Source organism: Nycticebus coucang, chromosome 5 (assembly GCF_027406575.1).
Source record: "Nycticebus coucang isolate mNycCou1 chromosome 5, mNycCou1.pri, whole genome shotgun sequence".
Classification (NCBI taxonomy): domain Eukaryota; kingdom Metazoa; phylum Chordata; class Mammalia; order Primates; family Lorisidae; genus Nycticebus; species Nycticebus coucang.
The window spans coordinates 41,755,912-41,781,275 of NC_069784.1; the positions used below are offsets into that span (position 1 = coordinate 41,755,912).

The 25,364-nt window shown below is 39.5% G+C and overlaps 1 protein-coding gene and 1 pseudogene across 1 annotated transcript; both read left to right on the top strand.

Annotated features, from left to right (window-relative positions):
• The first annotated feature begins 15 nt into the window (after positions 1-15).
• On the top strand, positions 16-13,596 carry ATP5PB (ATP synthase peripheral stalk-membrane subunit b). The gene is made up of 7 exons (XM_053592875.1): positions 16-202; positions 468-504; positions 6,226-6,371; positions 7,839-8,002; positions 8,527-8,652; positions 12,055-12,234; positions 13,180-13,596. Exons 1-7 carry the CDS (start codon positions 163-165, stop codon positions 13,255-13,257), a joined length of 771 nt encoding a protein of 256 aa, XP_053448850.1. The 5' UTR covers positions 16-162; the 3' UTR covers positions 13,258-13,596.
• Positions 13,597-17,366: 3,770 nt separating this feature from the next.
• On the top strand, positions 17,367-19,813 carry LOC128586116 (arf-GAP with coiled-coil, ANK repeat and PH domain-containing protein 2-like; annotated as a pseudogene).
• Positions 19,814-25,364: the final 5,551 nt, after the last annotated feature.

Here is a 25,364-nt window from a genome sequence, read left to right on the forward strand (position 1 = left end):
CGCGAGATAAAAAAACATCCCATCGAAAGTTGAAGAAAAAAGGGATTCAAGGTTCTCTTCTCGCGATACTTGCGAGCGTCCATCTTGCTCCTTCCCCTGACCGATTCTCCAGCCGGGGTCACGGGGACGCTAGGACTGCTGCCTTCTGGACCTTCGCTGACCATGCTGTCACGGGTGGTACTTTCTGCCTCCGCCACAGCGGGTGAGGGGTGTAAAGCCTAGGCTGGCTATCAGGGTAATTGGAAGGAAGCGACTCTAGAGGGACATAGAGGCGGGTAGGGGGTGGAGAAGGGAGCAGACACTTGGGCCCGAGTGGGGAGTGATCAGCCCGGTTCGGGAGGAAGCGTGAGGTTTGGGGGAACGAGAAAGAGGGATACGTGGAGTAGAGATTGGGCCCGGCAGGGACGGCGCAGAGACAAACTCGATTTCAACTTGACTTTGCTGACTTGCGCCTTGTGTATCTGCAGCCGCCTCTCTGAAGAACTCAGCCCTTCTAGGTCCAGGGTAAGTGTGAGGAGTGTAAAGCTTCCCTTGTTTTTATCATCTCATTTTGTTTCTCAGTTACTTCCTCAGCTTTAGGCTAGAAATTTCCTTTCTTCAGGTAATTTTAGGAATGATTCAAACACTTGTTCCTGTAACTACCAGGAACATCGCCAATAGCAAAGACTAAGGGTAAGTAATGTGTTCTAACTAAGGTAGAAACTGCTTTTGCTGTCTTGTAAGGCTGCCCCTCTCCCCTGTGACCTTCAGCTAGGCATAGTAGCCACATTTCTAATCAAAGTTATTAGACTATATAGCAAAGAACAAATTATGTTAAATAAAACAGTGAAGCAAATTGTTTTCAGTTTGTCTCTCAGATTCCTACTTTTTACTGGCTTGATAAGAATTAGAGAAAGCATTCATTGATTCAGTAAATTGTATGTCCTGCCACCCACATAATAAGGAAACAAAAATGAGTAAGGCTAAGTACCTGCTGTCAAGGAGCTCACAATCTAGGAGTGGAGGCAGCTATAAAGTAGTGGTTTAGAGTGAGGGCTCCAAAGGTAGAGCTGGGTATATATACCTGGCTTTTCCACTTAGTAGTTGTGTAATGTCAATTTCCTCATCTACAAAATGGAGATAATGGGACACTGTAGGTTACAAGAATTAAGAGACTTAATTCCTGTGAAACTCTAGAAAGACAGTACTTGGTACCTAGTGGTAAACATTAGCATCTGTTACTGTTAAAATTACTTCGTAAGACATGACAGTTTTCTTGGAGATTTCTTTTTCCACTTCCAAGCTTAGTCTTAAAACTTGCAAAATTTGATAACTATCCTATGGCCAGAAAAGTGAATTTATCTGTAATTGTGTATGCCATAAAGTTAGGCTATAATTGACTGCTTCCAAAAGGACTCCACATAGACAGGTAAACAAATAATTGTAACATAGGTAATAAAAGAACTATATATAAAAGATAATGAGGAACATTTCTTGATTTTCATTTACACTACATTTCTTGTACCTCTGAGCAAGGCTTTTTGTCCAGAGTATAATCTAAAATTTTATTTTATTTTTGTAGAGGCAGAGTCTCACTCTGTCGCCCTTGGTAGAGTGCAGTGGCATCACAGCTCACAGCAACCTCCAGCTCTTGGGCTTAGGAATTCTCTTGCCTCAGCCTCCCCAGTAGCTGGGACTACAGGTGCCCACCACAATGCCCGGCTATTTTTTTGTTGCAGTTTGGCGCTGCTGGATTTGAACCCTCCACCCTCGGTATATGGGTCCCGCGCCCTACTCACTGAGCCATAGGCTCCGCCCCTATAATCTAAACTTTAATTACTGCTCCCAATACTACTGAAGTATGAACCACCCCCTGTTTTCACTTAGGCTGGTTCAATAGTTTCTTCATTAGTCTTGCATCTCTGTTTTGTCTCATTACTGCCATTCTCACAATAGCCAGAGGCATAGGTCAATTCTTCACCTACAGCTGGGGTGCCCAACTTGTGGCCTGTAGGCTGCATGCTGATTTTGTGAAGACATTTGTCTGTGATGTTAGATACCATGGAAAGTATGCCGTTTTTGTTCATTAGCTTTTGCTAGTGTTTGTATATTTAATGTGTGGCCCAAGACAACACTGATTCTTCCAATGTGTGGCAGTGGGTGGGGGGTGGGCGGGGAAGGTTGAAACCCCTGACCTAAAGCCTTCCTAAAGAGTTCCCCATCCTACTTGAAATAAAATTCAAACTTAGCATAACCTAGAAGGCACAATATGAATTAATCCCACCCTACCTCTTGATTCCATCTCCTGTTCTCTTTAGTTTATTCTCCAACCATACTGACCTTGCTATTCCTCTGGAAACTGTCAAGTTCATTCTCACCTCAGGATCTTTCTAGTTGTCTTCTCTCTTTTCCTCAGGTGGTTAGCTCAAATGTCACCTGACCTTCTAAAAAACTCTTCTCCATTCTGTTGCTCCCTGTTTTCTTACATTGCTCCGTTTCTCTTCATAGCACTTAACCAGCTGCCTAAAATTGTGTATGGTTATACACCCTTCCCAAACTCCCAATGGAGCATTGGTTCTCAACCTTCCTAATGCCGCGGCCCTTTAATACAGTTCCTGTGGGTCATTCCTGAAGGGCATACTGGACAGGGGGCAGCATGAGGCATATTTTTGTTTTGTTTGTTTGTTTGTTGAGACAGAGTCTCACTTTGTGTCCTTTGGTAGAGTGCTACAGCATCATAGCTCACAGCAACCTCTAACTCTTGGGCTCAAGTGATCCTTTTGCCTCAGCCTGCCTCCCAAGCAGCTAGAACTACAGTTGCCTGCCATAACATCTGACTATACTGTAGCTCAGGCTGGTCTCAAACTCCTGAGCTCAGGCAATCCACTGTCTCCACCTCCCAGAGTGCTAGGATTATAGATGTGAGCTGCTGCACCTAGACTTAAATTTTTGTTCATTTTTAAAAGCTGTGAAGCAGTTCTGTATGGCTGAGGGGGTAGGAAAACAAAGAAAGATGAGGTTACAAAATTTGATAGGTACTGGATCAAGTATATTGTTTGATTCCCATAGGCCAGAGAGAGCCTTGAAGTTTTCAAGTCAAATTTGCATTTTAGAAACTTTGGCTGTAATGTGCAGGGGCTAGGGGTACTTGAAGAGAAGCAGAGGCACCACTTTTGGATTGTTAAACAAGTTTATTCAAGGGATAATGAGGGCTTGAACTAAGCTAGTTGGGGAGAGGATTTGTGTTAGACCAGAGCAAATCCTGTGATGATATGAATTTTATATCAGTAGTAACCTGGGGCAGTTTGCCCCTCCAAGGGATATTTAGCAGTCTCTGTAGATATTTTTGATTGTCACCATTATGGAGGCTGGGTGTGCTGCTGGCATCTAGTTTGTAAAGGCCACAAGAACACTGCTAAGCATTCTACAATGCACAGACCAGCCTTCCACAACATCTAGTCCAAAATGTCTATAGGGTTGAGATTGAGAAACTTTGATATAATGAAGGAATCTCAAGGGTGATGCTTAGATTTCAAAGTTTGGTGGGGTAGCTAATATATTTGGAGGCAGAAATAATATTCAAAAGGTAAGCAGTGAACCCAAATCAATAAAAATAATGTAAAATCTTACATTGCAAGGGGAATAGAGAACAGGGAGTTGTAGGGGTAGGAAGTAGGACAGAAACAGTTAAGAAGTCAAAGGAGACTAATCATGACAGCAGATATGAACAGAATTAGATTTTATTTCCTGAAGAGCTTAATGAGACATCAATATGCTGTAATCCGTAAAAATGCGATCTTAGTCTGCTTTTTTTTTTTTAATTATTAAATCATAGCTGTGTACATTAATGGGATCATGGGGCACCATACACTGGTTTTATAAACAGTTTGACACATTTTCATCACACTAGTTAACATAGCCTTCCTGGCATTTTCTTAGTTACTGTGTTAAGACATTTATATTCTACATTTACTAAGTTTCACATGTACCCTTGTAAGATGCACCACAGGTGTAATCCCACTAATTAGCCTCCCTCCGCCCATCCTCCCCCTTTCCTCTCCCCCTTTCCCCTATTCTTAGGTTATAACTGGGTTATAGCTTTCATATGAAAGCCATAAATTAGTTTCATAGTAGGGCTGAGTACATTGGATACTTTTTCTTCCATTCTTGAGATACTTTACTAAGAAGAATATGGTCCAGCTCCATCCATGTAAACATGAAAGAGATTTTAAGGCTGCATAATATTCCATGGTGTACATATACCACAATTTATTAATCCATTCGTGGATTGATGGGCACTTGAGCTTTTTCCATGACTTAGCAATTATAAATTGGGCTGCAATAAACATTTTGGTACAAATATCTTTGTTATAATGTGACGTTTGGTCTTCTGGGCATAGTAGAGGAATTATAGGATTGAATGGCAGATCTATTTTTAGATCTCTTAAGTGTTCTCCAAACATCTTTCCAAAAGGAATGTATTAATTTGCATTTCCACCAGCAGTATAGAAGTGTTCCCTTAGTCTGCTTTTAATACAATAGCAGAATAATTTGCAAATCCTCTTGATAATAGCACTATGGTTCAAGCCTAGTACTGCCAATAGCAAGTTCTGAGTAAATATTTGTGGAATGAATGAATTGGTCAGACTATATTTAGAGTATTGTATTCAGTTCTGCATACCTTTTTTTTTTTTTTTTTTGGAGACAGAGTCTCACTTTGTTGTCCTCGGTAGAGTGCATGGTGTCATAGCTCACAGCAACCTCAAACTCTGGGGCTCAAGCGATTCTCTTGCTTCAGCCTCCCTAGTAGCTGGAACTGTAGGCACTCACCACAATGCCTGGCTATTTTTTTAGAGATGGGCTGGTCTCAAATCTATGAGCTCAGGCAATCCACCCGCCTCAGCTTCCCAGAGTGCTGGGCCTACAGGCATAAGCCACCACACTTGGCCCGTATACCTCATTAAAAAAAAAAGTTCTGGCCAAGCTGGGTATCTCACACATGTAATCCCAGCATTCTGGGAGGCTGAGGTGGGTTGATTGGCTGAGCTCACAGATGGGAGACCCCTTCTCTAAAAAAATACCCGGACATTTGTGGCAGCCACCTGTAGTCCCAACTACTTGGGAGGCTGAGGCAAGAGAATCGCTTGAGCCCAAGAGTTTGAGGTTGCTGTGAACTGTGACTCCACAGCACTCTACCGAGGGTGACGAGTAAAACTGTCTCAAAAAAAAGAAAAATAAGTCTTTGTGGTAGACAATCAGGACTGTAAAGGGAATGAGATGGTTAACCTAGATTCATCAGTGTTATCATACATAAAAAAGCAAAATGAGAAGCAAGACTTTATATAGCAACTGAATTTGAATTCAAAGATGAACATAATTATAGAGCTCCCCAATACTGAAAAGGCCTGTTAACACATAGTAATTAACACCCTATCAAAGGGAGTATTCAAAAAGGTCAAAGTTCTTGTCTTACAACATAGCTGGTATATAGTAGCTAACCATCTACATAGAACTTCACTGTGCTAAGCACTTTTCGTATGTGTTGAATCAACTCTCACAACCCTTATATTCCCGTTTTACTGAGAGAAATCCAAAGAAAAGCTTAATTAGTTCCTTAAAGTCAAGTGACAGGTCTCAGATTTGAACCCAAGGAATTTGGCTGCTGAGTCTTTTTTTTTTTTTTTTAAGGTGGAGTTTTACTGTGTCGCCCTCTGTAGAGTGCCCTGGCATCATCGCAACCTCCAACTCCTGGGCTTAAGTGATTCGCTTGCCTCATCCTCCCAAGTAGCTGGGACTATAGGCACCCGTACAACACCAGGCTATTTTTTGTTGCAGTTGTCATTGTTCAGCTGGCCCAGGCCAGGTTTGAACCCGCCAGCCTCAGTGTTTGTGACTGGCGCCATAACCACTATGCTACAGGCGCTAAGCCTGAGTCCATGTTCTTATATACTTCAGTGCTAATAATAGATAAACAAGGTGGTAAGCAGATAACCTATGAGACTTAGAGAAAGGATTCCAGTATTAGAAGGTTGCATATGACTTTAAGTGTCTGTGATTAAGTCATTGTCCTTGTCACAGCTAATTATTAGACCCTTAACCTTCCCATTCCAAGTCCATTTTCTTTCCATTATGTCTGTTTTAGGAAACCGCCTCAGTCCTCGGCCCCATTCATTGTTTCTGCTAATTGTTTATACATTTGTTCCCTTTAAAGATTAGGTTTTATATTTTTGCAATTGCTACCCGTAGGGTGTTGCAGGCAACAAGGATCTTTCACACTGGACAGCCAAATCTTGCCCCTCTACCACCTCTTCCTGAATATGGAGGAAAAGTTCGTTTTGGTCTGATCCCTGAGGAATTCTTCCAGTTTCTTTATCCTAAAACTGGTGTAACAGGTGAGAGCATTTGCCTAGTCTTTGGTGGTATATTTGGTACACTAAAAGGGAATTGTTGAAGTAATTCAATGTAATAATTGAGGTGATTGCTATACCTTGTCTTTGGTATAAGTTTGCTTGGGATTTTTTTATTTGATAGCATTGTCTCTGTACACCAAAGATTTGAATGTCTGCTCTATTGAATGCCTGCTCTATACCAGGCAGTGTTCTAGGCATACAGTGTTGAGCTATGTTAAGTGCTTGCCCTTATGGAACATAACATTCCGTTGTAGGATAAACAATAAAGAAGTGAATAAATGTCTAATATAAGATAATCAAAGGAGATATGAACAAAAATAACGTCAGGTAAAGTGATGGAGACTATTGTGTATTTATGGATGTGAGCACAAACTGAACCATTTTTATAAGTTTTTCTCTTTAAAAAAACAGCATGAGTTTTCAAAATTTTGCTTTTTTAATGTACTGCGATTTTACCTACATTATTTAATCTTCACAGTAGTCTTATGAAGGCATTTTTATTACCCAGAAGAACTAGAAAACAAACGATTTGCTGAAATTGTATTAATCTTCTTAATGATTGAGCTAGGCTTGAACCTAGATCCTGGTTAAATTTAGAATTCTTTCTGTAATTATGGAACATTGGAAACCAAAGATTTTTATTTATTTTTTTTAACCCTGGAGTAGTATTTTCCTAATTGGAATTGCAAGAAATGTGAGTGTCCTCAGATCTCCATAGGTGATAAAAATGTGATAAGCCTTTCTTGCAAATTCACATTTAAAATTTATATGTTATAGGCAGCTTAAAAAGAAAAACTGTTGAAACTTTGTATGGGAAAGGCTGAGTTAAATATATTTGACACTGAAACCATATTCTCATAATATATCCTATCATTCTTTGATACTAGCCATTCTCAGAAGTACTATAAAATGCCACCCTAAAGGCCTCTCTGCCTCTTTCTAACATCTTATTAGGCACTGAGGAGAATCCTAAAGAAATGTAAATTATGGCTTTTGTTTTTTCAGAACTCATGGCTTGGTTAAAGGAAAAGATAAATTTGAAATGTTACAGTTAGGTTCTATAGGAGTGGGAAACCTGATATTAAATTCTTCTTCTACCTTCCTGTGCACACACACGTTGTTTTATTTTGTCAAACTGTGAAGAGGGTACTGTTCCCATTTTACAGATGAGGAAACTTAAGTTCAAAGATTATTTAAATTGTTTCTTTTTTTGTTTGTTTGTTTTTTGCTTTGTTTCTTATAAGTTGTAGAGTCAGGATACAGGTTTTCTTGAGTTCAGATCTTTGTTCTTTCAGTTCTACCATACAGCTTCCCAATCCAGTGTTTTGTCTTTGAATCTGCTTATTTAAAATTATTGCTTAACATTTGCCTAACCAAATGCAGAAGTATCTTTCTGACTTTCCTCTTTTTAGGCATTGCACATCCTCATCCAATAATTCTCTCTTATAGGACCCTATGTGCTTGGAACCGGGCTTATCTTGTATTCTCTATCCAAAGAAATATATGTGATTACCCCAGAGACCTTCTCTACCATATCAGTAGTAGGATTATTTGTCTATGTAGTTAAAAAATATGGTGCCTCTATTGGAGAATTTGCTGATAAACTCAATGAGGTAAGTACAGTAAGCCTTATTCCCTCAGTAAGCCTTATTCCCTCATTTTAAGCTAGCAGAAACATCAAGGCCATATAGGGATAATTTTTTGTGTGTGATTTTTTTTTTTTTTTTTTTTTTGGATGGGGCTGGGTTTGAACCCGCCACCTCCGGCATATGGGACCGGCGCCCTACTCCTTGAGCCACAGGCGCCGCCCGATAATTTTAATATAAGCATTGGAGGAAGAACAAGTAGAAATTAATCTATGTAGTATAGTGATTACAATCATAAGGGTCAATGTTAATTGCTGTTTTAAAGAAATGTTTATCTACAAAACCCTTCAGTTTTTATTTAACAGTTCATTTAACAAGATAACTGCATAGCTATTATGGGTAATTCTTTTTAAGAGTCTGTGCATTTCTCCCTATATATATTTCTTGGTATTTTTACAAATGAGAAATACAAATTTGAGGAAGCATAAAATGAATCTGTTTTTATTACCCTTGGTATTTTCACTGATCTTTGTTATTGATAACGATTGCAGCAAAAACTTGCCCAGCTAGAAGAGGTGAAGCAAGCTTCCATCAAACAAATCCAGGATGCGATTGATATGGAGAAGTCACAGCAGGCACTGGTTCAGAAGCGGCATTACCTTTTTGATGTCCAGAGGGTGGGTTTTAGAAGTTTCCTAGAAGAATAAAATTACTCATTTGCATGCATTTAAAAAGAAAAATTCAGAATCTCTTCGGAAGAATGGTTAAATAGATTGTGTTCAATCTGTTTGATATAGAAAAGAAAAGATTTGGGCAATTCTAGCTATTCAGACTTTTTAGAACTGTCAAGTGAAAAAATAATTGGAATTACTCTAAAATTAGAAATAAAAAAATTGTAAAAAAACACATTCTGGATCCACACTTAAAAGGAAAATAGTCATTAAGTTAGAGCTGATTAAAAAATGGCATGTACTGTCTAAGAAGGGCCAGAAGTAAAATACATACTATTTATTTCATGTATGTGTATTTGCTATAAGAATATCTTAACATATTTGCAGTAAGAAATGTTTATACTATACATTCTGAATTCTCAAAGCAAATTCATAGAGCAGTAAAGCTTTTTACCATGGTCAGAACATAACTGGAGGCTAAAATATTTAGTTTCCAAAATGATCTTTAGGAACATGTTCAAGTATTTTGTTACTACTATCTTTACTTTGAGCCTAGTACTTTATGACTAACATATTTTAAAATGTGATGCTCTTATATATGTATTAAAGCACGTATGAAGTGAAAAGTAAGGTGGTAAGATGGAGTAAATATTTGAAATATTAAGGATCTAGGCCAGTATTTCTCAGGGTGGTCTCAGTACCACATGCATCACAGTTACCTTTGGTGTAGTTTTTATTCCTTTGGAAGGGGAACAAAAGGATTCTGTGGAATCAGAATCTCTATTAGGAGCTATCCAAGAATATATTATTTTAAATAGATCACTAAAGACTCTTAAGCACATGAATGTTTGAAAATCTCAGAAAAATGGGCCAGGCACGGTGGCTCATGACTGTAATCTTACACTCTGGGAGGCAGAGGCAGGTGGATCGCCTAAGCAAAGCGGTACCTTGTCTCTGCGAAAGATAGATAAAAACTAGCTAGTCATTGTGGCAGGTGTCTGTAGTCCCCTAGCTACTCTGGAGGCTGAGGCAAGAGGATCACTTGAGCCTGAGAGTTTGAGGTTGCTATGAGCTTTGATGCCATAACACTACCCAGGGTGAGAAAGTGAGACTCTGTCTCAAAAATAAATAAATAAATAACTCAGAAAATGTTAAAGCCTTTTGCATATTTTAGGGTACAACAGGAGAAAGTTTCCTGCTTAATGCATACTGTATGCACACTTGTAAGCACGCACACACACACAAATTTTGACTTTTTTTAAAACCAAATTGACAATGTAGCTTTTTTATGAGAGGCAAATTATAGTCATGTGGGTTTTTATTTATAAAATAGTTACTTAATGGATATTTACTGAGTTCTTCCTATGTAAATACTCTAGCCAAAGCAGGGGACTAAAAATATGACTAAGACCAAAACAGTCAATTGAACAGAAGTGAATGACAACAGATAATAAATACTAAGTAGTATAATAAACTAGTATTAAAGGAAAAGAATTATTTTTATAGGGCAGTCAGGAAATACTTCTCATGTGATATTTGAGCAAATGCATACAAGAACTGATGGTACAAGATACGTGAATTTCTGGGGAAATAAATTCCGGGCTTCGGAAAACAATTTCGAATTCCCTAAACCTGAAGGTTTGTTTGACATAATCAAGGAAAAGTAAGGAGGCCTACATAGCTACACGGTGGACGAAGGGGTGAATAAAAGGAGGCAAAGTGTAGAGAGGGTAGTCAGGGGCTATATTGGCTTCTGTAAAGATTTCGAGTTACACTCTTGAGAGAGAAAGCCATTTGAAAGTGTTTAAGCTGAGGATTGATACCTCACTTTCACATTAAAGGATTTCTCTGCCTTGTTTCAAATACCCTTTAGTTTTGTGTGCATTGGCTTGAGATTCCCGTGGATTAGCCAAGTTGAAATACTTAATAAGAGGATGGACTTTGTAACATAACTGTCTGTATACAGATCTTGGCTTCACAAGTTATTAGCTCTGTAACCTCAGGCAAGTTTCTTCTGCTCAGTTTCCTCACACCTAAATGATTATAATAATATAATAGTAACTATTTCATGGTGTAGTTATAAGATGTAATTGAATCTAAACACAAGTGCTTTATTTTATTGAAATAGAATCTCACACTTGTACTAGACTATTTATTGCAGCTCAATTTACAATCACCAAAATGTGGAAACAGCCTAAATGCCCACCAACCCAGGAATGGATTAACAGGCTATGGTATATGTACACCATGGAATACTATTCAGCCATTAAAAAAAATGGAGACTTTACATCCTTCGTATTAACCTGGATGGAAGTGGAAGACATTATTCTTAGTAAAGCATCACAAGAATGGAGAAGCATGAATCCTATGTACTCAATTTTGATATGAGGACAATTAATGACAATTAAGGTTATGGGGGGGAAGCAGAAAGAGGGACAGAGGGAGGGGGGTGGGGCCTTGGTGTGTGTCACACTTTATGGGGGCAAGACATGATTGCAAGAGGGACTTTACCTAACAGTTGCAATCAGTGTATCCTGGCTTATTGTACCCTCAATGAATCCCCAACAATAAAAAAAATAGAATCTCATTCTATCACCCTGGGTAGAGTACTGACATTATACCTCACAGCAATATAGCTCACAGCAACCTCAAACTCCTGGGTTCCAGCGATCCTTTTGCCTCACCCTTCTGAGTAGCTGAAACTGTAAGTGCTTACCGCAACACCCAGCTAATTTTTCTATTTTTTAAGTAGTTAGGGTCTTGCTCTTGTCGGACTAGTCTCAAGCTCCTGCACTCAGGTGATCCACCCACCTCGGCTTCCCAGAGTGCTAGGATTATAGGCATTACCCACCGCCAGAAGAGTGCTTTGAATATAACAGGTACCCAACAATGTTAGCTATTCTTTAACCTAGCAAATATTAACATATCAGTGCAGAGACAAACATACAATGTATACAGCATCATTGGTAGTAGAAAAACTTGGAAGCAACCTAATTATAATAGAGCTTGATTAAATGAATTATGGAACGCTAATATAGTGGAATCCAGTGTAACTTAAAATTGAGGTGAGTTTGCATGTCATAATAAGGGGTATGTTTGTGTATGCATATAACCTATATCTTGTCTATTAAATATTTTGGAGAGGGACACAAATCCAGAAAGATAGTGACCAAAGAGGATTGGTGCGGGGACAGGCCTAAGGAAACTTCTTTTGTACTACATATATTTGTACTAAATGCCGTTGTAATTTCTTACTATGTATGTGTTACCTAGTTAAACATAGTTCTATGTTAAAAGAATTTCCCATACAAGGGAGTGTTAGGGCATTCTAATAAGTGGGGCACTCAGAGCAGAAGTATTCCTTCAAGTTTGTACACGGTATTCACCATTTCTTAAATTTTGCCCCAGAATAACATTGCTATGGCCTTGGAGCTTACTTACCGGGACCGGCTACATAGAGTATATAAGGAGGTGAAGAATCGCCTGGACTATCACATCTCTGTGCAGAATATGATGCAGCGAAAGGAACAGGAGCACATGATAAACTGGGTGGAGAAGCACGTGGTGCAGAGCATCTCTGCACAGCAGGTACACTATGTTTTATGGCTTCTGAGTTCTATTGGTATCTCTGATAAGCATCTGCTGATGTTTTTTGTTAAGATAGGAATAACTGGCAAGGAGTCTTTAGCCTACAGTCTTTTTTTAAATACAATACAGTTTATTTAGCCTACAGTCTGTTTTTCTGGATAATGATAACCTAGAAGATGCTGCACAACTGCCATGACAGTTTTCCTCAAAGTTTGATTACGAAAGGGGCTCTCGCCCTGTAAGTGGAGAGATTGTTGAGAACACTGGTTGTGGTAGGCCTGCATTTACATTCCATAATTTGGGTAACATTAGCCAACATATTTTTCACTTTTCTATAAAACGGATTGAACAAGGCTATTTCTAAGCCCCTTGCATTTTCCTAATTTCATGATTTCCATTCCCTCTTCTTAAGACATTTTTTTCTTTCCCAGATAAATAGTATATTTAGGTATTTCTGGTCATTTTCTGGCTAACTTATATAGGATTAGAAAAATAGGATAAACTGTCTTTTGCATTAAAATAACATACATGCTTATTTAAGAAACTTAGTACAGAAAATAAACTAGAATGTACTTTCATTCTTTATTAACATTTCTATATTACTGATGTTTGTTAGGTTGGTCTTTTTCAAGCAGCTGTTAGCTGTGCAAGCTAACATCAGTGACACATGATTATAGGAGTATCTGTCCTCAAATTCTGTACAGGTTTCATTCATAAAAGCTGTTAACCCAGAGAATTTTAAGTAACCCCTTGGATTTGCTTAAAATAAATTGTATCTGTTCTGCATTAAATCAATTTTACCACTAAACCTTTCTAGTAGTCTTATAACATTAAGCCAGTAATCACCTTGAGGTTCTGGTCTGGTAGGAAATGTTCTTTACAATTAGTATTTGTACCCTTCTGTGTTTGGGAAAGGTCTAACAGCTTTCTCTTTCCTTATTACAGGAAAAGGAGACAATTGCCAAGTGCATTGCAGATCTAAAGCTGCTCGCAAAGAAGGTGAAAGCACAGCCAGTTCTGTAAATGGATCTTCCCCAAATGAGACAACTAAAACCCATTAATTAAAAGAAATTAGTCTGTGTGACAAAATCTTTCCGTATTTCTGTCTATACTGAAGTTACAGTTTACCTTTCCTAAAAAGGAAAAGTTTGAGTTTTCATATAGTGAAAGAACTAAATCTATTGGCCAGTTAGATGTTTCTCACCCTTCTTCCTATTATGTGTTTTGAGTTGTTACGTAATTACTTTTGAACAAAAGATTTGCTTTTGTTAAAATGTGCTGCCTAACTAAAGGTTACCAAGTTATGATTTAAATTTGTAATTAATTCCACCGTCTTGCAATAAAATGACAATTGGAATAAGGTTTTCAGGTTGCATAATTTTCTGAAATGTCTCAATGTTTGTCTTATAGGCATAAAATAAAGATGTCATTAACTAATATCTTGTCTGTGAGACCAGGATAAGCTATTTTTAGCTGATATGATAGGTTATGAGAAATTTAAAGCTTTTTGGTACTCTTAAAATAACCAAAGGAAATGCTTCATTGACTTTATTATTTTAGCTGGATGCCTCCAGAAAATCTGGACTCAATATGTAATATAATCACTCTTTAAGAATCCAGACAACTATCAAAAACATAGAAAATAACCAGTATTAGTAAGCATGTGGAGAAATTGAAATCCTCATTTGTAGAAATATGAAATGGTACAGCCTCCACAGAAAACAATGTGGCAGGCTCAGCACCTGTACCACAGTGGTTTCAGGTCCAGCCACATAAACCGAGGGTGGCAGGTTCCAACCCGGCCCAGGCCAGCTAAACAACAATGACAACTGCAACAAAAACTAGCCAGGCATTGTGGCCTATTGTCCCAGCTACTTGGGAGGCTGAGGCAAGAGAATCGCTTAAGCCTAAGAGTTGCAAGTTGCTGTGAGCTGTGACGCCACAGCACAAGGGCAACAAAGTGAGACTGTCTCAAAAAAGAAAAAACAATGTGGCAGTTCTCAAAAAATTAGAAATACTGTGGTCCAGCAGTTCCACTCCTGGCTATATATTTAAATGGATTACTTAGATAAATAAGAAATTTGAAAATATCATATGGGTACTTAGTATTTTCATTGACTTCCTAAGGTTTTAATTTATGTAATATTTGATTCAACATTTACTGATAGCAGTAAGATTTTGATTTATGTAACAGTCATCTGATTCAATATTTACTGATAGCTAATGTACTGATTTCACAAACCAGCTCACAGAGTAAATGAGCCAGAGGGGGAATGGCAGGGAATTAATAAGAGACATAGATTGTATCAAAGATAAAGAGATGGAATCAGGAGGTCTGGCGCAGCTGATGGCTGCAGCCAGCGTGGTGTGAACAGCTTTATTTATATAGTACCTAAACAAGGTTGCTTATATTAACAATATTGCAAATGAGCAAGGAAAGCAAGCGGGAATATTTTCATCTTATAAGGTTGAGGGGAAATAACTGGATAAATGATGTGAATCTTAGTACATGGGGCAAAGATTAACTTCAGGGAGAGAAGGCTTTGTGCTGTTAAGTAAAAGGAAAGTATACAGAAGCTACCTGACTTGGCAGAGGGAGCAAGGAGAAAGGCTATTGTTTGGGGGGGTCATTCCTTGAAGGCACCTCCTGGGCTGCCGGGGTTCTGCTGGTTCAGTCTGCACTCCACATACTGATCTAAAATAGAAGTCAGGTTGACTTTTTTCTTCCTTCCATTTAGATTGGGTTGGCAGAGGTGATTCAAAGTACTCATTTGTCAATGAATTATAAAACACCTAGTGTGTGCTAGGCAACATACTGCACTGGTCACAGGTAAAAGTTCCTACCTCAGAAAATTATCTACTAAAAAGAATATGTGATAACACATAGATTTTAGCACAGGGTGATTTGAAATTGTAGCAGGCACCATTTTAAGTAGTCTAGCCAGTCTCACCGTTTCCCTTATGTGTATCAGTCAAATCGGGGTTTAGTCTGAGAAGCAGAACTGCTGGAATATGTTTATACTGTATATAAGGAATTTGACCTAATGCTATTATGGGAGCTAGTTAAGCAGTCTGTAAGGCTGTTACCACTCTTTGATCCTGGAACTTGAAGTCTGTAGGGCAGGTATGTAAGAAGAGAAGATGGATGTTAGAGGGAGACAGTAGGAACAAGTAGAAATCACAAGCACAGACTGAAACCCTTGTCAGTTTTTATTATCTCTGATCTTGAGAGTGAAGTGGTCTTGTATCACCAGTCCTTCCTCACAAACACCTGTCTAAAGGTTAGAGAAGCTGAATGATCAGTGAAAGGATGAACATGCCCAGCTACATCTGTGAGTCAACACCCAGGCATTATGAGCTACAAAATAGTTGCTACTTCACATTCACCCTCCAGATCATGTTTAAGAATTTCTTGTGGCTCGTGGCGACCAGAATATTCGCAGAGGAAAATGTAGTTCAGCCTAATTGAGTCAACAAAATACAAACTACCACAATAACTATCCTACCAATAAATGTTAACTAAATGAATAATACTTAAAAATTCCACTCCTAGGAAGTCAAAATATCTGATAAAACATGGAGAGACCGGGCGGCGCCTGTGGCTCAGTCGGTAAGGCGCCGGCCCCATATACCGAGGGTGGCGGGTTCAAACCCGGCCCCGGCCAAACTGCAACAAAAAAATAGCCGGGCGTTGTGGCGGGCGCCTGTAGTCCCAGCTACTCGGGAGGCTGAGGCAAGAGAATCACTTAAGCCCAGGAGTTGGAGGTTGCTGTGAGCTGTGTGAGGCCACGGCACTCTACCCAGGGCCATAAAGTGAGACTCTGTCTCTACGAAAAAAAAAAAAAAAAAATGGAGAGACCACAAAGGTGACTGAGCAGACATGGTGTCTGAGCTGGCATTTGGGAGAGGAAGTTAGCCAAAAGTGTCTAGGAGATTATAGTCCAGGAAGATGGGGCAGCATTGGTGATAGCAGAGAAGATGTAGGAGAGTGTGACATTTAAAAACTTTGAAGGAATTTCAGAGTGAAATATACATAGCAATTATATTAGTGTTCCTAAGTGCTATGCTTAGAAGTTGGATTTTGTTCCTGAGAACAGAGGGCACCCCCCCAGAAGGTTTTAAGCAGAGGAATGATCACTACATTTTTGTTTAAGAAAAATCGCCAGCAACAATACAGAGGATGGTTGGGAGAGGCAAGGCTAGTTAAGCTGTTGGATCATTCTAACTAAACAACACTGAGGGCTTTGTCAGTACAGATGAAAAGGAAGGAGCTCATGAGAAATAGGCAACATTAGTAGGGTTTGACTAGGGAGAATGTAGAAGGTCAGAAGTCAGTTTCTTGCTTGAGAGACAAAAGGGAGGTATTCGTTACGATTTGTAACACCTGCAGGAGGAACTATACAGGGTGGATATAAAGTTCACGTGCAATTTAAAGTAGTTGAACATTGTAAATTGCACACGAACTTCATGGACATGCTGTATTTCAGGAATAAATTGGGCCAAGTATAGAGCTATGAAAGAACATCAATGTTTGAGGAATGGCATAGGAAAGAATGGCCAGTCATTGGAGGAAAACCAGCAAAGAGTAGTGTCAAAAAATTGGCAGTAGAAAGTTCCGTGTAGAAAGAGTAAACCATAACCAATTTTTCAGGGAGATTAAAACTGAAAGTGCCAATGAGAATTAATAGCTTGGTGGTCTTTGATGCCTTCAGAGTAGTAATTGTGGTTGAGTGGTGAGGACAGAAGAGAGATTGATTATAGTGGTGTTAAAAGGATTCAAAGACAATAAGGAAATAGACTAATTTCCAGAACACTGCATACCTCTGTAGCTAGCTAGAGGGAGCCAAAGATCAGCTTAGGGGAACTTTCAAGAAGAGAAAGGCTTAAATGAATAAAATAAGTCAATCAATATAAGGAAGAAGAGGATGAAAAGATAACAGCGAAGGATGACCCATAAAATCTCTAAGGCCGGCGCTCTGCTGGGGGCGGGAGGAAGAGGGGCCGGACTGGGCCTGCCGAGCCTTCGCTGTCTTCGAGGCTGGTATGACCAGCCGGCAGGCGCCCTCCGCAGCTCCGTACGTCGCTAGTCGCGGCCGCGCGCCCGCGGTAGCCGTCTGAATTCCCAGCGCGGCCGCTCCCGCGGCCCCCTCTGCTCTTCCAGCGCCGCCTGCGAGGCGAGGGAGGCAGAATGAAGATGACCGTGGATTTCGAGGAGTGTCTGAAGGACTCGCCCCGCTTCGGGGCTGCTTTAGAAGAAGTAGAAAGTGATGTGGCAGAATTGGAACTAAAACTTGATAAGAATGATTGTTTGCCTAGACCAGAGAGCCTAAGAGGAGCAAGAAATGTCTGCCATGGAAGCTTGTGAAGCTTTGTATTGCCATGATTGACACTGGAAAAGCCTTTTGTGTTGCAAATAAACAGTTCATGAATCGGATTCGAGACCTGGCTCTGTTTTCTAGTAATGATGCTGTAGTTGAGACAAGTTTGACCAAGTTTTCCAAGGGTCTTCAAGAAATGATAAATTTCCACACAATCCCGTTTGACCAAACTCAGAGATCAATTAAGGCACAGCTTCAGAACTTTGTTAAAGAAGATCTTAGAAAATTCAAAGATGCCAAGAAGTAATCTGAAAAAGTCAGTGAAGAAAAAGAAAATGCATTAGTTAAAAATGCCCAAGTACAAAGAAACAAACAGCATGAAGTTAAAGAAGCCACAAACATTCTGACAGCAACAAGAAAATGTTTTAGACATATAGCCCTTGACTATGTACTTCAGATTAATGTTCTTCAATCAAAAAGGAGATCAGAAATCCTAAAATCAATGTTATCCTTTATGTATGCCCATTTGGCCTTCTTTCATCAAGGATATGATCTGTTCAGTGAACTTGGGCCCTACATGAAAGACATTGGAGCACAGTTGGATCTACTGGTTGTGGATGCAGCAAAAGAGAAAAGAGAGATGGAGCAAAAACATTCCACCATCCAACAAAAGAATTTCTCCAGCGATGATTCTAAGTTAGAATATAATGTAGATGCTGCGAATGGCATTGTTATGGAAGGATATCTGTTCAAACGAGCCAGCAATGCCTTCAAAACATGGAACAGATGCTGGTTTTCAATACAGAACAATCAGTTGGTTTACCAGAAATAGTTTAAGGATAACCCTACTGTAGTAGTTGAAGATTTTAGTCTCTGCACAGTGAAACATTGTGAAGACATAGAAGGACGATTTTGCTTTGAGGTGGTCTCTCCAACAAAAAGTTGTATGCTCCAGGCAGATTCTGAAAAGCTGCGCCAGGCATGGATTAAGGCTGTTCAGACCAGTATTGCTACTGCTTATAGAGAGAAGGGTGATGAGTTAGAGAAGCTGGATAAGAAATCATCTCCATCCACAGGAAGCCTAGATTCTGGAAATGAGCCAAAAGAGAAATTATTAAAAGGAGAAAGTGCACTGCAGCGGGTCCAGTGTATCCCTGGCAATACCAGCTGTTGTGACTGTGGTCTGGCAGACCCACGATGGGCAAGCATCAACCTGGGCATCACCTTATGTATTGAGTGCTCCAGAATTCACTGGAGTCTTGGGGTTCATTTTTCTAAAGTAAGATCTTTAACTTTAGACACCTGGGAGCCAGAACTTTTAAAGCTTATGTGTGAGTTGGGGAATGATGTTATAAATCGAGTTTATGAAGCTAAAGTGGACAAAATGGGAATAAAGAAACCACAACCAGGACAAAGACAGGAGAAGGAGGCATATATCAGAGCAAAATATGTGGAGAGGAAATTTGTGGATGAATATTCTATATCATTATCACCTCCTGAGCAGGAAACAAAGATTGTCTCCAAAAGTTATGAAGAAAAGAAGCTGAGCATTTCCCAACTTGGGCCAGCTGACCAAGTCAGAGCATCTGCCCAAAGTTCAGTCAAAAGTAATGACAGTGGAATCCAGAAGAGCTGTGATGATGGAAGAGAATCTTTACCGTCCACAGTGTCAGCCAATAGTTAATATGAACCTGAAGGAGAAAGGCAAGATTCTTCTGTTTTTCTTGACTCTAAACATTTTAATCCAGGACTGCAGCTTTATAGGGCTTCATATGAAAGAAACTTTGGCTCATGGTGCAGATGTGAACTGGGCTAATTCAGAGGAAAACAAAGCAACACCACTTATTCAGGCTGTATTAGGGGGCTCTTTGGTGACATGTGAGTTCCTCCTACAGAATGGTGCTAATATGAACCAAAGAGATGTCCAAGGGCGGGGACCATTGCACCATGCCACCATCTTAGGGCACACAGGGCAGGTATGTTTATTCCTAAAACAAGGTGCCAATCAACATGCCACTGATGAAGAAGGGAAAGACCCTTTGAACATAGCTGTGGAAGCAGCCAATGCTGATATAGTAACCTTGTTACATTTAGCAAGAATGAATGAAGAGATGCGGGAATCAGAAGGACTTTATGGGCAGCCAGGTGATGAAACTTACCAGGACATTTTTCGTGATTTTTCCCAAATGGCACCCAATAATCCAGAAAAACTAAATCGTTTCCAACAAGATGCACAGAAATTCTGAATTTTTTTAAAAAGGGGAAAATGCAAAATTTGGTGACCCCACAATGTATACAGATGAAAATATTCACAAATTTTACGGCTTTCGTTCTACTTAATTTTGGTAGCTAGTGAGTGGTTTGGAAAGAAGGTACCCATTCATTGATATTTTTATAAATGAAAATATAGATCTCTAGTTGTTGGGAGAGGACTTCTTTTATTTTAAAAAGGCCTATTTAAAGGGCTATTTTTTATAGATAAAAGTTGAATCTAGATTTAAGCCATCTCTAGGTATCAAGATACTGAGAGGTTAGATAAAATCTCATTTATTGCCAGTGAGTGGTAGCATTGATATTTTTTTTTTTAATGCATCTTGCCCAGGATCATTCAGTCAAGTGGGAGCCAACTGTCCTGTCCGCTTCAAGAATTTTTTTTCTTTTTTTTAGCTTCCCTGATTTTTGGTGGTTCAGAAATAGGGGAGGGATGTATGTGCGTGTGTGTGTGTTTGGTAGCCAAGCTATACACATAATATATGATGTAATTATTAGAACTCGAAAATCCCCATTTGCTGATAAATGCAGTTATACTCCTTAGATGACGTGTTATTATATTGTCCAGTACTTTAACATACAAACAATGACTGTATAGGTATAGGCCGTAGTTCAGTCCTTTACATTTATTCCATCTTAAGAAGCAAAAAGAAACTTTTACTTTTTCAAATCACCAGAAGGATCCCAGGTCAGAAGTTGTGCTTCTTTCTCGTGGGTTGATTGCCTAAAATTTTGACAAGTTTATTGATGTAATAAAACTGTGTTTCAAAGGTTAAAAAAAAAATCTCTAAGTGGTAGAATAACATCCAGATGGTAGACAGAGGAAATAGCATTCAATTGAACAAACTTCTTCCTTTGAAACTGAAAGATGAAAATGGATCTTGAAAGAATGAAGTTTTTGGATGGCAGAACGGGAAACTCATTCAACAATCACTTATAAAAAGCATACCACAGGTCAGGCAATGCTAGAAACTAGGGTATGACAATGTGGATGTCCACAGAGCTTATTTTTTCACAATCTAGCCATTGAATAATATAAATGTTCCTAATGACTTCTTTTTTGGGGAGGGGCAGAGTCTCACTTTTTCACCCCTTAGTAGAGGGCTGTGGCATCAAAGCTCACAGCAACCTCAAACTCCTGGGCTAAAGCGAGTCTCTTGCCTCAGCCTCCCAAGTAGCTGGGACTATAGGCACCAGCCACAGTGACCGGCTATTTTTAGAGAAGAGGTCTCCCTCTGGTTCAGGCTGGTCTTGAATCTGTGAGCTCAGGCAATCCATCCAGCTTGGCTTCCCATGGCTAGGATTACAGGCATGGGCCACCATGCCTGGCCTAAGTGTTCCTAATGTTAAAACTGGGTACGTATGATAAGGGAACATATAATAAGGGAACTTAATCTGGCATGTGGGGGATTATGAAAGGCCTTTAGAACAGTTTGTTCTTAAATTGATATCTGAAGGCTGGAAAGATGATCAAACAGAGGGAGGAGTTGTGCGAAGCCCTTAATGTGGAAAAGAGTATATGGCACCTTGAAAAACAGCCCCGAGTGACTGGAGCACAAAAAAGGGTAGGGGACTGTGACAGGAGATAAGGGAGAAGTAGGCGATCCTGATTATGCATCTTTTTGGTTATAAATAGGGAATTTTATATTCTTTTAAAAGAATGGAAATCCATTTTTTAAAAAAAGATATCAAGCAGAGGAAATTATGGATAATATATTAAAAGAGTAGTCAGCAAACTTTTTCTTTCTTTCTTTCTTTTTTTTTTGAGACAGCATCTCGCTCAGTCACCCTGCATAGAGTGCCCTGACATTATCACAGCTCACAGCAACCTCAAACTCTTGGGCTCAAGTGATCCTCTTGCCTCAGGCTCCCAAGGAGCTGGGAGTACATGTGCTTGCCACCACACCCAGCTAATTTTTCTATTTTTAGTAGAGACAGGATCTAGTTCTTGCTCAGGTTGGTCTTGAACTTCTGACCTTAAGGGATCCTCTCTCTTCAGGCTCCCAGAGTGCTGGGATGGCAGATGTGCACCACTATGTCCAGCCCCATTTTCATTTATTGTTATTAGTAATTACAAATTTCTTCTCACCAACATTGCATACTTTCTGTTGTTCTGCCTATTCTGGGTTTTTTTTTTTATATTTTATTATAATTCCAATGATTTTTTTTCTCTACTAGTTCGAGTTACATACTCTATGCTTATCATAATTACTCTAGAACAGTGATTTTCAACTGGTGTGCCATGAGAGGATCTTAGGTGTGCCATGAAAATTTTTAAAGATTGTTAATTAAATTAGTTTCAAAAGATGTTCAAACCACAGTAAGTATATTCTTTTTTTTTCACCTTTTTTTTTGATCAATGTAGTTTAAGTGTGACACAGAAATTTAACCAGAGGTTCAAGCATGCTGTGAGATAAAAACCTTTGAAAGACACTGCTCTAGAAATTTTAACATGCCTCTTAACTTCTCTTTCATGTTTTCATTTTGCCTGTCTGTGTTATATTTCTTGTCCACTATTTCCTTTTAACAGGGTTTCTAACTTGCTGTTTATCTTCACTATTGAATTTCTGTTTTAGTCCATTTGTGCTTCTCTGACAGAATATCTGAGACTTGGTAATTTGTAAAGAACAGAATTTTATTTTTCCTGGTTATGAGGAATGGGAAGTACAAGATCAAGTTGCCAACCAGATGGGTGAAGACTGCTCTCCGCTTCTGAGATGGTACCTTGTTGCTGCATCTTCTGGAGACGAGTATTGTCTCTTCACATGCAGAAGGGACAGAAGGGTGAAAAAGAGAGGACTCTCTCAACCTCAAACCCTTCTGTAATAGTGCTATTCCCATTCAGAGAACAAAGCCCTCATGATGTAGTCACCTTTCAAAAGGCCCCTCATCTCAATACCACCACAATGGGGACTAAGTTTCAACATGAATTTTGGAGGGAACATATTCAAACCGTAGCAATTTCTAATTTCAATTATTATAGTTTACGTTCTATTTTTTTTTTTTCAAATTTGCCTAGTTCTTTTAGAACTTTTTCGGTCTTTTCATTATATTTTCAATATTCATTTTCTTTACTTAAAAATATCAGGTCTTGGTCTCTGGGCTTTGCAGTTTGTCGTCTCTGCTGTCTCTCACACGATGATTTGCTTACTTTTGTAGGGTTGTGTGTGCGTGTATGTGCCTGTGTGTTTTATTGTTAGCTCATTTTATTGAACTTCACGGACATCTTGTGGAGAAGGCATTCTGCCACAGATAATTTGTGTATTTTTTACTGCCAGAGTCTTGATGCATAGAATCAATATAAAGAACAAATTTAAACTTGAGATTTTTGAGGTTACCCCAACAATACAAAGTCTGGCCTAAAACGTCCTAAAGCTTTGTGGTTAGGAATTCCCAAGGAAAAGTCATTTTGTTTTGCTTCATTTTTCTCTTTGTTCCCCTCTACCCAGAGTCACAATTGAGATAAGAGAGTTTGACAGGCAGAGTTCTTCAATGGCCCAAGGTCTCTGCTCCCTTCTATTTCCCCTGGTAGATGGAATCCCTTCCCCTAAATGTAGATGGAATTGGTGGCTTGCAGCTAATCAATGGACTATAACAAAGGTGATGGGCTGTCACTCCCATCATTACATTTTTTTTTATAGGACTCCATCTTAGCAGCCTGGAGAGTGTGACTTTCTGTGATTTTAAGGAAGCAGACTGCCATGTTGTGAACTACCAATGGAAAGAACCTGTCGCAAAGAGCTGTAGACAGTCTCTAGAACCTGAGGACAGACTCCAGCAGACTGCTAGTAAGAAACCAGGCTTCTCAGTCATATAAGCCCAAGGAAATAAGTTTATCCAACAACTAAACAACTAAAGAGAATTTGGAAATACATGTTCCTCTCAAGCCTCTAACGAGAACATAGCCCCAGCCAATACCTGGATTGCTACGTAGTGAGACCCTAAAGCAGAGAATCCTGATAAGACATGCTCAGGGCTCTAACACACAGAAACCATAGATAATAAATGTGTATTGTTTTGTTTGTTTGTTTTTGAGACAGAGTCTCACTGGTCTCCCTTGGTAGAGTGCTGTGGTGTCACAGCTCACAGCAACCTCAAATTCCTGGGCTTAAGCAATAGTCTTGCCTAGGACTACAGGCACCTGCACAACACCCAGCTATTTTTAGAAGAGAGATCTCACTCTCGGTCTCGAACCTGTGAGCTCAGGCAATCCACCTGCCTCAGCCTCCCAAGTGCTGGGATTACAGGCATGAGCCACTGCGCCCCTCCTTAAATGTGTATTGTTTTAAGCTTCTAAAAGTGTGATAATTTGTTATGCACCAATAGAAAACTAATATAGCAAGGACCTCTACCACCTCCATTGTGGCATGAATTCCTTCCTAGTTCACTTACCGGGGAACCCTTTTCAGAAAGTATGATCCAAATTTCCACCTTTGTGCAAGCTTCCAGGGGTGTTCCACCTATGGCCCATGGGCCACATGTGAATTATTCAAGGACTAATTTGTTTATCTGTTGTGTTAGATATCATGAAAATTATGCACAGATCTTTTTTTGCTCATCACCTTTCATAAGTGTTTTTGTATTTAATGTGTGACAAAATAACTTTCCTTCTTCCAATGTGTGACAGATTTAAAAAAAGAAAGAAAGGTTGAGGCTCAGTGCCCGTAGCACAGTGGTTATGACAGCCACATACACCCAGGATGGTGGGTTCCAACCTGGACCAGGCCAACTAAAAAACTGCAACAAAAAGATAGCTGGGCATTGTGGCGGGCACATGTAGTCCCAGCTACTTGGGAGGCTGAGGCAAGAGAATCGCTTAAGCCCAGGAGCTTGAGGTAGCTGTGGGCATCGATGCCACGGCACTCTACCCAGAGTGACAGAGTCTCACTGTCTCAAATAAATAAATAAAAATTTTAAAAAGGTTGGACACCCCTTGGAGTTAGACTTTGTTTTCTGAGCTTGCTTGCACAAGTGGCCTTTAAACCCAACCCTCAGGTCAACAAAAATTGGTGACCATATCCAGAGCAAACACCAGCTTAAGGTTCAAGTTCACTTAATCTTTATTTCAGATCTTTGAGGATTTCCCACAGCTACTTCAACCATGCATTTTTAAATTATGGTATTTAAAATACTTCATCCAGAATTTGATTTTTCTTTTTATGAGAAGATATCTTTAAATATTTAGTCTGCGGTACGCTTGGGAATTTCCATGGACTCTTCAGCCCATTGAAGTTTAATTTCTTCCACTACCAAAACCCAAATTGCTGTAGCAAAATGTTTTATTAATCTCTTAACTACCAAATCCAGCCAACTCTCTCCAATCCTCATTGTCCTTGGCCTCCCTCTCAGCAGCATTTGGCATGGTTGTCTGCAGCTTTGTCCTTCCTTCCTTTCCTGTGCCGACTTCTAACAGCATATACTTATAGCTATTTCTGCTGTGACTGTTTCTTCTCGATTTCTCTCTAGCTGACTCCACTTTTTCTGCCTCTCTCTAAAACACTGGTGCTCCTCAGAGTTCTATCCCAGGAATTGTATTCTCAT

Coding starts and splice junctions, on each gene's coding strand:
- ATP5PB (XM_053592875.1), top strand. CDS start 163: ATGCTGTCACGGGTGGTACTTTCTGCCTCCGCCACAGCGG. Junction 203..467: donor TTCTGCCTCCGCCACAGCGG/GTGAGGGGTGTA, acceptor GTGTATCTGCAG/CCGCCTCTCTGAAGAACTCA. Junction 8,003..8,526: donor TTGCTGATAAACTCAATGAG/GTAAGTACAGTA, acceptor TAACGATTGCAG/CAAAAACTTGCCCAGCTAGA.